The sequence below is a fragment of the Gobio gobio genome, assembly GCF_949357685.1.
Source record: "Gobio gobio genome assembly, chromosome: 7".
NCBI lineage: Eukaryota > Metazoa > Chordata > Actinopteri > Cypriniformes > Gobionidae > Gobio > Gobio gobio.
In genome coordinates, this window is record NC_137103.1 from 37,615,444 (window position 1) to 37,628,577 (window position 13,134).

General features: G+C 37.6%; 3 protein-coding genes across 17 annotated transcripts in view; 2 read left to right on the plus strand and 1 right to left on the minus strand.

Annotated features, from left to right (window-relative positions):
* piga (phosphatidylinositol glycan anchor biosynthesis, class A) overlaps nucleotides 1-13,134 on the minus strand; it is an 882,343-nt gene that overhangs the window by 493,529 nt on the left and 375,680 nt on the right. The gene's annotated exons all lie outside the window — the stretch shown is intronic.
* Nucleotides 1-13,134, plus strand: part of LOC307129066 (uncharacterized protein) — a 538,951-nt gene that overhangs the window by 209,225 nt on the left and 316,592 nt on the right. The window lies entirely within an intron of this gene.
* dachd (dachshund d) overlaps nucleotides 1-13,134 on the plus strand; it is a 121,322-nt gene that overhangs the window by 54,327 nt on the left and 53,861 nt on the right. For all 15 annotated transcript variants that reach the window (XM_079821702.1, XM_079821699.1, XM_079821707.1 and 12 more), the window contains exon 2: nucleotides 5,356-5,471. In XM_079821702.1, coding sequence (XP_079677828.1) covers nucleotides 5,356-5,471 — 116 coding nt within the window. The remainder of the gene's footprint in view (nucleotides 1-5,355; nucleotides 5,472-13,134) is intronic.

The following is a 13,134-nucleotide window of genomic DNA, read 5'->3' on the forward strand; positions in this document are numbered from 1 at the left end:
CGTCACGGATAGCCTTGCTTCTACCATTGTGTGGAAAAATATCCCAGAGTTACAAAAGGAAATGAAAAGGAAAAAGGATGTAACTAAGTTTGGTAGTGGTGACATCCAGTAGTCGAGTGGACAGGGCATATCTCAGACACAAGTGGATCTCATGAACCATTGTTGTGCTCTAATAGCCTACTTTTGAGGACTTTTTGTGCCGGGCTATTTAAGGACTCAGCATCCAGCACATGACAAATTGTACTTGTTCTTTTGTGAAGGTCCAGCTCTTGTTCTCCCTTCATCCTCAGTGGCCCCATAATCGCTGTTTACAGAAGCGACAAACAGCAGAGAATGCTCATGCATATCTCAGCTAAATCACTGCAGTGTCCTCTTGAACATATGAGCACAGGCTGTCCTGTTTTAAGTGAAAACCTTCCACACTGTCGCATGATGGGGATTTCAGTTTCAAACACTTGATGTGATTCAGTTTTGTTTACAACCTGTTTTTCAGAATGCTATCTTGCTGTCATAAATTAAAAACTAGCAACTGACCAAACACTCACACATGCACACACACTCATGTCTGGTTTACTCTTTTTGTGGGGGACTCTTATACTGTACAAACTGTATATTCTATCCAATTACACTAACCCTACCTCTAAACCTACCCATCACACAAAACTTTCAGTATTTTTACATTTTCAAAAAAACTCATTCTGTATGATTTATAAGATTGTTTCCTCATGAGGACATCAATTTAGGTCCCCATTGTGACACAAGTCCCCAAGAGTCTGTGTGCATTCAAGTACCAACTGGGATAGAAAAACACATGAACACACACACACACACACACACACACACACACACACACACACACACACACACACACACACACACACACACACACACACACACACACACACACACCACACACACACAGAAGCCGAACAAAATAAAGTTAGTGTAACTGGGATGGTTAATAACAGCAACAAAATTTCAGTATGTATCTCTTAAAGCTATAGTTCACCCAAAAAATCTGCACACTTTATTTTGATGGTCCATTTTAGACATTCTTCAATCCATTATTGTATCCTAACCCTATATATACGTACCTATACCTAATGCTGTATACCTAACCCTAACCTAACACTCTACAGTTCACTAATACTCTGAGAGTTTATTGACATGTTGTTGCGAAGTAACTAATAGTTAGCAGAATGTCTAAAGCAGACCATCGAAATAAAGTGTAACCAAAAACTGTCATCATTTACTCACACTCATGTTGTTTCAAACCTGTATGACTTATTTTTTTCTTGATTTGGTATACAAAAGATGACATTTTAAAGAATATACGTTCCCATACAATTGTACTGAATAGGGAATGGAGGTCAAAAGGAGCTTCAAAACGAGGCAGAGGCTCCATAAAATTATCCTATATGACTCTTGTGCTATAGTTCAAGTGAACGGAAAAAATCATTATTCAATTGAACTGAAGAACTGGATCAGTCTGATTCATGAATGAAGCATTCAGACTGCTTTTGTGAACTCGATCAATCAGTTCATTGAAAAGATCTGACTCAAATAGAATGATTTGTTCATGAACTGGATGTTGCTCTCTGTTCCTCACATAAAGATATTGTGTGGCTTCAAAAATGAGTACTATGAATTGTAAGACTTTTTTTGTCTTTTTTTGTGAACTGCCCTGTTAAATATTTAATGATAAGTTAAAATATTGCTGCTACAGCCTTATAAAAACGCCACGGTTCTCCTCTTCCACTCTATAGTAACTTCGTCAAATATGGTGTAAACACTCCGTGAGCAGATCCCACCACAGCTCGCAGGCTAAACGTCTGCTTTGTTCACAATCCCCTGCTCTTCCTGGAGCTAAAGTTGATGTGACATTTTGTCCATTTTTTTGTCCAAGTTTTTTCTGCTTTTGGCATTGTTGAGGGAGGAAGGCTTTTACCATCACATGCCGTCTATTGAGGTCTTTCATAAATAATTCAGCTCAGTACATTGAATGTGATGACAGCAAAACTGTCATGCAATCTCCCACATGAGATCAAAGAGGTGTTTCTATAGGAGGAGGAATTTCATTTTACGACGTTTTCTGGGTTGGTCATGTGATTGTTTGTTGCCGGGGTCTCTTTAGCTCTCCTGTGACAAACCTAGATAAAGTGCTGTATTATTATATATATATTATATTATATTGTATTATTATTTCTCACCCTCATGTCTTTCCAATCCTGCATGACTGACTTTCTTCTTTTGAATGCTAAAGACGTTTAGCATAATTTTAAGCATGTAAAATGAAAAAAAGCTTAGATATCCCTTAAATGCATACCTCGGGTCTTTAGCAACCCGGGACGTATTTCACTACCCTCCTCCTCATTAATTTTTTTTAAGTTAGATATCAACCTTCTTAGTATTCCTCAATCAATTCATTATAAACAATATAACAGGAAAAACAAATATACAATTATAAAATAATGCCTGTTTTTCCATACATTTTTTGTAAAAATTGAATAGGGTCTCTAACGACCCGAGGTTTGTGAGATTGTACGTATATTTTTTTAATGCACAATAATAATTAAATCTTAAATGACGGAATAAGTGCAATTCACCTTTGTTCCACAAGGTGGCAATGTCTGATACACAATGATGAAGTGCCGTTTCACTCATAGTTACTGCAGGCAGAGAACAAAAGAATAATAAGTATAATATGCAAAACTTGAAAGGGCTCAGCGATTTACTGCAGAGCAAGTACTGAACTCAATCAAATATTTGTGTCACTGTCACTTGATGGTGGATCTGGTGAAGAAGCTGTCAGTGATCAAAATAGGATTTTGAAGATGTTGAAAAGGATCGTTTTGAGAATATGTTTGAGATTGCGAATATAAGCCAGATGCTGAATGTACTGGGAAATGAGCTCTGACGAGGACAGTGATGATGCTATAAAACATCTGCTCAAACTGAACCCTTCCAAGCTCCAAAAGGTAACGAAATATGCTTTATTTTATTCTTCTGTAATTGTTACACTAATATCAGGAGTTTTATATATTATCGCGACAAGTAGAGATCCATCCGTGTTAGATAAGAATGATTGGCGAAACAGGCATGCATTTAAGGGATATATGTAAGGAAGAGATGGAAATTTAAGTGGTTATTTCCTATGCCATATATTCAAATATGGAATTGACATGTCACATCAGTTTTTACATGAATTATGCCAAATGTCATTGTTTCTTGTGACCAATTGCAACGTGAATATGCATTTATAATGACATCACAAATTGATCACTCACGTTTTCAAAGGCTTACTTTCATGGTGCTTTTTTTTGGAGCTTGACAGCCCCAATCCCTGCTCACTTTTACTGTATGAAAAAGAGCAGCTTGAACATTCTGCCCAAAATAACGAAAATCGACGGGTTTGGAACAACATGAAGGTGAGACCATAATGACAGAATAATTTTTCTGCAAATTATTCTTCTAAAAGAACTAAAGTCAATTTCTAGTCTGCCACATGCCTGACAAGATTAGCATAATTACATCAAATATAACAGCAATAAAGAACTTGATACATGCCAATTATGAACAGAGGGGACACTGCAAAGATGAATTTCAAAGATTCCTAAAGATGAACCTACAATAAGTGTGAAATCCCTACTGGAACATTTATATGAGGTATGAAGTAGATGATGTCTCTATTTCTGTTCCATGATGCGATGTGGAAATGATTCTGTCACATCTGAACAGGCTGATACGGTTCAAACTGTTTACAGTGTGAATGGCCCCAGGCCTGACTATATCGAGTGCTGCTCTTTCCCATGGCTAAAACTCTGAGCATGGAGTTTTATGGCCTCTTCTGTTTTTAGTGTGCGAAGTAAAGAATTTCCGTTTCAATTTCATGCCTGTCAGGGATAAAACATGATAAAATGCAATGAAATGCTGCTCATCTGCTCAGTCTGTAAATGGACTAAACTGATGCACATGACAGAATTTGGTGGTACATGAATAAGTGAGTTTTTTGGCCTTGGGTCATAGTGAATGTACTGTTCTGCTTTCCTTTTGGCCATGAAAATGAGGCCTTGTTTAGTCACTGGAAAAGCAGAGAACAAAACCTTGAGTTAATGAAGGTCTCTTTCAATCATGTCCTGATATGCCATTGTAACGCAAGAGCTGTGAAATATAGACAATGCCCCGAAAATTAGCTTTTCTCTGGTAGCAACCAAAGGCAAGAGCAATTATTTCCTCTGATTTATTTATTTATGTGTGTATGTATGTGTGCTATGTATTTATTTTAGCCTTTTTTAACGAGCGATTTTAATTGTTAACATTCTGTGGCACATAAAAATTGATTGATTGCATTTTACAGTGTTTGATTTAAGAACATGAATGGAGGGTCTTGTGTCAGTAACTCAATATATTTTGAATGCGTTTGGTATGTAATTCGTTTTGAAAAGGTACTGAGGACGGAATACATTTTTTGGTAAAAAGCCATGAGAAATGTCCCCATTGGCTGAAGCGCCCTTGGTAACAACTACAACTTTATTAGGGATGCTCTCTGTGCAGAAATATTTTTTGTGAGATTACGCAAGCTACTTTTTTCGTGCCAAAATTAGAGGAGAAAAATACATGGATGAACATAGCGTAATGTGTGAAAAATATCTGACAATCAGCTCGGAGGGTCGTTTTTTTCCCCCTCCGTTGGACTTGCAGTTGTTGCGTCATTAATCATTGTGTGATCTTGGTCACTTATTTCAAGTAATAAAAGTTTCCATCATAAACGCACAACAGGTCTGAGTCACTCAGTCACACCAGCTTCCAGCTACGACTTCTATTAAATCAAGCAAGCAGAACGTTTCCTAAGGCAGCCTTTTTCTTTTTTAATTTCCTAAAGAACCTTAGAATATCATTCATTACCAGAACTACACATATTTGGTTTTTAAAAGTCTCATAAATCAATAGTGGCCTGACTGCAATAATTATAACAAGTTAACATGTAATTTCCAGCCTGAAAGCCGCATGGCCGGATTTTAGCATATGCAAACGAGGTAATTCAAATAGTGTAGGGATATTAATACAGAAGGGCAGGTAACGAGGTGCGGGTCATGAATTATGCATCAAAAAGTGGTTGATCTTCAATAAAGGAAATGAATTCACTGTGTAATCTAATTAGTTATGGAAGTCTATTATGTCGAGCAGCAGAAAGCAACTGTCCTTGAAAAGGAATTTATTTACAGTACATGTTAGCTCTTTGGAATGGAATTGCGTTCTAGTCCGAATGTTAACAGCAACCTCTGTCCCTCACCCCTCCCCTCCTCTCTCCACTTTCCTCTACTCCCCCTTTCCGCCACTTCACTTCTGTTTTAGCTCAAGACCCGGGAGGCCTCCGAAACGGACCCAGAGTGTGACATCGCCCGAGAACCCTCACATCATGCCGCACTCGGTGCCAGGCCTCATGTCGCCAGGAATCATTCCCCCCACAGGTAACTCACGCAGCCCTCCTCCCGCGCCCCGGCCCGTTCTCGTAGCGACCCGCTGCCCATCCGTTAAATGGCACACTGCAAAATCTGACAGCCCTCATCCGAACTACCAGCCAGAACCATTGACCGTTCCCGCCGGCCCCCCTCCCTTCCCAGCAAGCCCCCCCCTGTGCAACCACAGCTCCAGAATAAATTGGAGTGGAGAGTTGTTCTCTTCTAGATTATTTTAGTGGATGCTGCATTCTGCCTTGAGTGGATTTTAATTAGCCCGATTAAATCCACTTCACTGCTATATGTACATAGGCCGTCGTGATGTTAAAGTAAGCTTATCGCCACAAGAATCAACAACAACCGTTTGTGCCTTCAGTTTGCCTGGAGCAAGTCTTATGCTTTTGTTCTATTTATGGCTGGTTTTCATTGTAGCAGCTTTGAAGTCGCTCACGAGAAAGGGTCCTGATTTACATACCGTGCTCTCAGTTGTTCTGCCATCTTTTAATAACACACACTCATTAGGTTATGGTTCACTCCTTGTTAATGTACAGTTAACTCCCTGTTAAGTCTCTCTTGTGGATTCTTGAGCAATTATTAAACACAAAGCCATATAGTTATCATTTTTAAACCTAAGTACCATTTGTCTGTGTTGTTGTTGTTTTTTTTTCATTGCAAACTATGATGTTTTCTGTCCTATTGGACAAATTATATGGCTGTCACACAACAAGCTAACACAACATTTTCAAACAAGCAGACATCATGATGAATCGATAAAAAAGTTACTAATTAATTAAATTTATTGCGATTAATTGTACCTAACATTAAAGTTTTTAATATATTTTTATATTGTAATAATTTCACATTTAATCTTCAAATTAACGCAGAAACAACATAAAGACAGTATATTTTAAATATTTGATCTAACAGGTAGAAAATATACAGAAATTGACAAGTTATCAGACACTTCACAGTCTTCACTGCATAAATTATAAATTAAATATAGATTAATCCTTATTAAAGCTACAAAAGTTCAGTCAAAAGCAGTGAGTACTTTTCTGTCTTTTGTTCTTACGCCCGTTTCACACATACTCCGTCTGCAGTGCGTATGCGGTGCGTGTTGCGGTGCGTATGCGGTGCAGGAGCAGCACGCGCTGTTGTGCTTTCATATATGCTACGTTTGCAGCGCGCAACTGATCCGCAGTTGTTTACCACAAACACAGCATTTATTCATTATTTTTTTATTTCAAATCCAAAAGTTGTTACTGAACATGGTCAGAATTGCAATTCTCTGTGTTTACAATTTCATAGATGTCACGTTTTAACGTAGTAAATTTAAATAACGTTTTATTTAATTCATTACTTTATATTTATATAGGCTAGTACTTTAGATTTAGCTCACACAAGTGGCAAAACATTTAAACATAGGTTATAGCCTATAAACATTTTAAATTAGAAACTTACAATAGGCTATACAAAAACAGCCGACTCTCGTCTTTTCTTTCGTTTTTAAACCCTTTTAAAAGCAGGTCATAAAGGCCTTTGTTTTTCCTCCTCCGGACTGCTGGATCGCCGGACTGCTGCAAATGCACCGCACCTGGAACAGACTGACGGACAGCATCCGCGTGCAGTGTGAAAGCTGTAATCCGTTAACATGGGTACGGAAAAAAATACGCACCACATACGCACTGCAAACGGAGTATGTGTGTGAAACGGGCGTTAGATTTACTCTAATGACAGACATTACATGCAGCGAGTTTATTAGGTTGCTGTCACTTTAAGATCTGAATCAAATGACGCGGATCCGATTCTGACACGTATCCGATGTCCTCACAACTCTTTGCGTTCTTTTAACACTTTTTAACTCATTTAAGACTGTGCTTACGAGGATACTCGACAAAGTTTTCATTTTGTGTGTTTTTGTCTGTTCAAGCACGGAAAAAAAGAACTTAACGCGGCCGCGTGCTGTCTGAAGCGGCATTCAAGCGCGATGTGACATAAAAATAGGAACTTAAATCTGTACTAGCATGTGTCTGTAAATCTTCTGTATATGTGACACGCCACTACAGATTTAAGTTCTGGATTTGCGTCTTATCGCGCTTGAATGATTTAATAGCACTTGAATGAATGATAACGTGATAATATACTCTAGCACAACCAAAGGATGAAGGGAAAAAAACTGATGCTGTGTTAATTGCGTTAAATATTTTTAACGCGTTAAACTGAAAAAGAAAAATTGCATGAGTTAACGCAATCATTTTGACAGCCCTACTACATATGTATATAAGCATTTACTTTATCAAATGTGACTAAGCTATGCATTTTATCTGTATGCGTGTTCTCTGGAAATTGAACTTAAGATTTTGGCATTGTTAGCACTAACACTGACCAGTCGTCTTATTTAATCGTGGTAAGAATTATATAATGTTAGAATGTTAAGTGCATCTGGGAAACTCATACCTCTCTTTCGGCCATTCGTTTTTACAAATTCAATGTCACAAATTAAAATCGGAAACATAACACAGAAGCAAAACAAAATAATTATATTGTTAACAATAAACCAAAATGAATACATCTGAACCACACTGAATTTAAAACTATGAAAACTATCAATTTCCATGACTTATTTATACATTGTATCAAAATTAAAAGGGCCTATTTTAACGATCTGAGCGCATGGTATAAAGTGCATGCCGCAGATCCACTTTTGCTAGTTTAATGACTAAAAATGGTCTGTAGCAAGGCGCTTGGTCCAAAAGGGTTGTACCTAGTCTCTTAGGCCGTGTGTCCACCAAAACGTTTTTTTCACGCAGCTGACTGGCGTATTCAATTGTTTTCAATGGGAGCGCCGCGTTTTTAGAACGCCATGAGCGTAACGAGGTGCTGAGCGAGTATTTCACGCTCAAGCGCTGAGCGCTCAGCGTTTTTTACTGGTCGCCTAGAGTTGAAGAATGTTCAATTTTGAGTAAAACGCAGCGCTCATCACTGTCACTTTTCACCCAGCCATCCAATCAGAGTGGAGGAGGGGCGGGACAAATACAACATTGACCAACCGCAACATTCTGCTTGTACTGTACAACGTCAACAGATGACAACAAGCAGTATAATAACGGAACAAAATAATTTAAAACAAGAGCCAGAGCAAATACTTTACATTGTATCCGCATTTTATATAGAATCAATACAGAAAAAAACTATCTGTGAAATGAGATACTAGTAACACTTCCGTGGATATTCCATATCATAACAAGCAAAGAGTCTCAACTAAAAAAAACACTGCGCTGCCAAAACGCTTTCAGCTGGATAAAAACGCTTTGGTGGACATGCGGCCTTAAAGGGTTAGTTCACCCAAAAATGAAAATTATGTCATTAATTACTCACCCTCATGTCGTTCGACACCCGTAAGACCTCCGTTCATCTTCGGAACACAAATGAAGATATTTTTGTTGAAAGCTGATGGCTGAGAAAGGCCTCAGATAGGCCTCCATTGGCATTCAGTACATGTACACTCACAAGACCCATAAAAGGCACTTAAAACGTTGTTACAAAATCCATCTCACCACAGTGGCTCTACAATAATTTTACGAAGCGACAACAATAGCTTTTGTGCGCAAAAAAAATCAAAATAACGACTTTATTCAACCTCTTCTTGTCTTTCGTGTATGCCTCCACGACGCATGCGCGAGAATATGACGTAGCGCCCGCGTTCGTGAATCCATGAAATGCACACTTTAGCCCCATTTTGAGTACTAAGCCGAGACCTAAAGCACGATCAATGTAGAATTCAACAGCTTAGATACGCGCGTCTTCCTCTGCTTGTAAACAAATCGCTTCTGGGTCATGTGTCCGATCGACGGATCTGCGTAATATTCTCGCGCATGCGTCGCAAAAAACACTTGCGTTGCATTGCATTGCGCCGGGTGTATGATAGGGCCCTAAATATTTGTTACATAAAGTAAACCCTTAAAGTTGAATGATTAACATCATCCATCAGCTGTTCCGTACATTGATTGAAAATTATTGAAATGTATGTAAAATGAAAACAACTAAAATCATTCATTACAATTCACTAAAGAATTTCTTCACTGATCTATATTTAGGTTATAGATATATCTTATTATACAATCTATATTATAGATCAGTGTTTCTACAATTTTTCATGCTGATATGCCCCTTCCAATGTCATAACTCTGCAACTCGAGTATCATCTAATTCTAAGTTGTAAATATGATTTCACTCAGTCATTCATGTTTTTGCAATTATAAAATTTCCAACTTTACTTGAAGGGCACATAAATGAAGGTTATTAGAAATTGATATATTTCATTAATTATTAAAACATATATTTAGATTAAAAATATGTGTAACTTTGAGTTGCTATGAATAAAAGCGTCTGTCAAATGCTTAAATTGTAAATGTAAAAACTTGAATTGATTGAGGCACTAATCTAAAATAGTTTATGCACAAACCTAATGAAATGTATTCATGTATTTCCTTTGTAATCCAATACGCAAGTGTAACATTCTTTCTGAGAAGGAATCTATTGAAATTCCAGCTTGGCAACAGAACTGGTCATTTTGAATGATGCCGCTGAAGCATTAGTGAAACATTCTGCTTGGGAAACTGCGTCCAGCTGCCCCTTTATGTTTGAGTGAGGTCAGCCTATCAGTGTCTTGTTTAGAAACAGGAACTTAAAGGCCAGTATGAGAGCCCAGGATGAGAGTCTTCTGTTGTTTAGTCCTGAGCAACCATGACAAAAAACCCTTTGATATCCAGGCCTTTAAACCATGAGAGAGGCTCTGATCTTGACATTTTGGTTGGAGCTTCTGAAGAAAAGTAACATTTTATGCAATCAAGTTTGTAAGGGTCTTTGGTTGTTTGATGAAGCGGTATACAATGAGTAGATGCAATGAGAGTTGCTCGCAGTCGCTTCTCAGATCAGGATTGGGAGAGCAAATGTAAACAATAGCTCAATACAGCATGAAGTGGTCCTAGGTTTTTTTTTTTTTTGTTGTTGATGTAACTTCATCATAAAAGAGTGTAATTGTAATGTTGGCAAATGTTCAGGGCCTTTGTGCACAACGCTGTTAACACAGCACTTGAGATGTTTTCCTTCCAGTACCGTGTCATTTAGCACCACAGAATAGAGACCATTTTTTTATCTCACTGTTTATATTGACCAGAAATTACTCACCAAAAATATTCCTAAATGTGTAGTAAATTAAATCTTACAGGTAATTTGCTCTGGGTTTGACAGAAATAAGAACCATGAAATGGATTCATAAATGACATTGTTTACATGTTCAAATGTCTGTAAGATTTGAATAAAATAATATACTCAAATATGTCAAAATATGAATCAAATATGTAATATACTGATCAAAAGTGATAGTAAATACATTTATAATGTACACAATTTCTTTTTCAAATAAATGCTGTTATTTTCAACTTTATATTAATCGAAGAATCCTGAAAAAAAAATAATCCGTTTTTTTATTTATTTTTATTTTAGCAGCACAACTGTTTTCAACATTGATATTAATGAGAATTGATTTTTGAGAAGTCATCATATAAAAATGATTTATTGTAGATCATGTGACACTGAAGACTGGTGTAATGGCTGCTGAAAATTCAGCTTTGCCATCACAGGAATAATTTCTGTATATAATATATTCTAGATAAAAAAAAATGGAAAATTGTTATTTAAAATTTTAATAATATTTTAGAATATTACAGTTTCACTGTATTTTGATCAAGCCTTGGTGAAGAGGAAATAAATAGAAAATAATTGTGTATGCACATATTTATACAGTCAAACCAAAAATTATCCAGACATCAGATATCATTTTTTACTTGGGTGCAGAACACTATAATTCATTTATGTAAGTGAGGATAGCAAAATAAAGTAAACTGTGACATATCATACCCAAAAATTCATTATACAGTCAGTGGACTACCAGTAAAATTTTGGGCCAAAATTATTCAGACACTTTGACCTGACCATGCTTAAGTGTCTTTTCTTTAATTGCTAATGCGACCTTTTACACCACAGACGGAGTTGGTGATTGGTTGACCTAAATTGGTATTATCCAATTGTGTACTTTAACAACTGGCAGCTGATTGGTTGATTGTAATCCATTACATACCTTTCATTTTGTAAACTATAGTGAATAAACTGTGATAATGTGAGAAAATGTTGAAGTTGTCTGAATAAATTTTGGTTTGACTATATATGAAGACTTCCAATGCAAAAGCCTCTAAAAGCCACCTCTGTACTTATAAAAAAATTAGATAACGGTACTGAGTGAATGCTTTCCGCATATAGTATACGTTCATCAAATACTTTCACTTCAAACCCACTAAATCCCAGCCTCAGCCCATTCAGAAGTACCAGCTCTTAGGTCGAAACCTATACATAGGAGCCTGACAAAAATGCAAATTTTAAAGAAAAACGTCAGATGGATGTCAGAAGTCTACACAAACACACACACACACACACACACACACACACACACACACACACACACACACACACACACACACACACACACACACACACACACACACACACACACACACACACACACACACACACACACACACACACACACACACACACACACACACACACACACACACACACACACACATACATCTGTCAAATGTACAGTGAACAGTGTTTGACAGCTATGCAGGTAATGACATCAGAGTATCATTCCATCAGTCTGTCATTAGGTGGACACAATCAACTAGAAATGCAGCAAGACTGGGAGAATAGACACAAAAAGAGGTTAATGAAACATGAGGCCTTCACGCAGATGCAAGATTACACTGTCATAAACAGATCAGTCAACTCTAATGTGACTCTCCTCACACCGAGTGTCGGCAGCTTATAATTGATGTGCGGTATTTGGCTCTAATGCAGATGGAACAATTCAGATGCATTAATTCTCCCAGTCCTCGTTGGCACAACCTCAGCTTTGTGTGTGCGACCGGTCCTCAAAAGTCACAGAAACGGAGCTCGTTTCTGCAAATATACTGGGTAAATAGTCAATTTTGGCCTTGATCTCTATTAGGAGCGCGCAACATTAAGTCAGTAGATAAGCACTTTCTTATCATAAGCATGGCTAAGTCACTCTTTGTGTACTGATGTGAAGTTAATCTGATCTTAATTTAATTACACTATTAGTGGAAGGAGGCACATACATTCCTTATTTGTTATAAGAATGTTCTGACATTGAGCAGGTATGGGCCAGCCCGCATGTTAATTAATAATGAACATTCTGACAATATTCAGAGGCATGACAGCGTTAAGCCAGTCTGCTGCTGGTTCCTTTGCATATTAATAGATCCTTCATTATTATTTAATATGACAGCTGCTCCAAGGGCTACGATCAGACCCCATCTCTATTATTTGCTGTTTTGTGCACAGTATGACAGTACCAAGCGATTCTTTATTTGTCCCCTCCCCACGCCCCTGTCTTGCGCCCGTCTGCCCGTTTGTTCTCTCTCGTGCTCGGCTGTTTATATATGGCTGAAGAGATGCTTGTGTCTGTGAGAAAACAGACACGAGTGTCTGAATCTAAAGGTGACTTTCAAAAGTCGAAACATTGCGATCTGCTATTGGTGCTTCGCATACTAATGAATGCTAATTGAAGAAGGAGTGGGTTGCTCGTTGT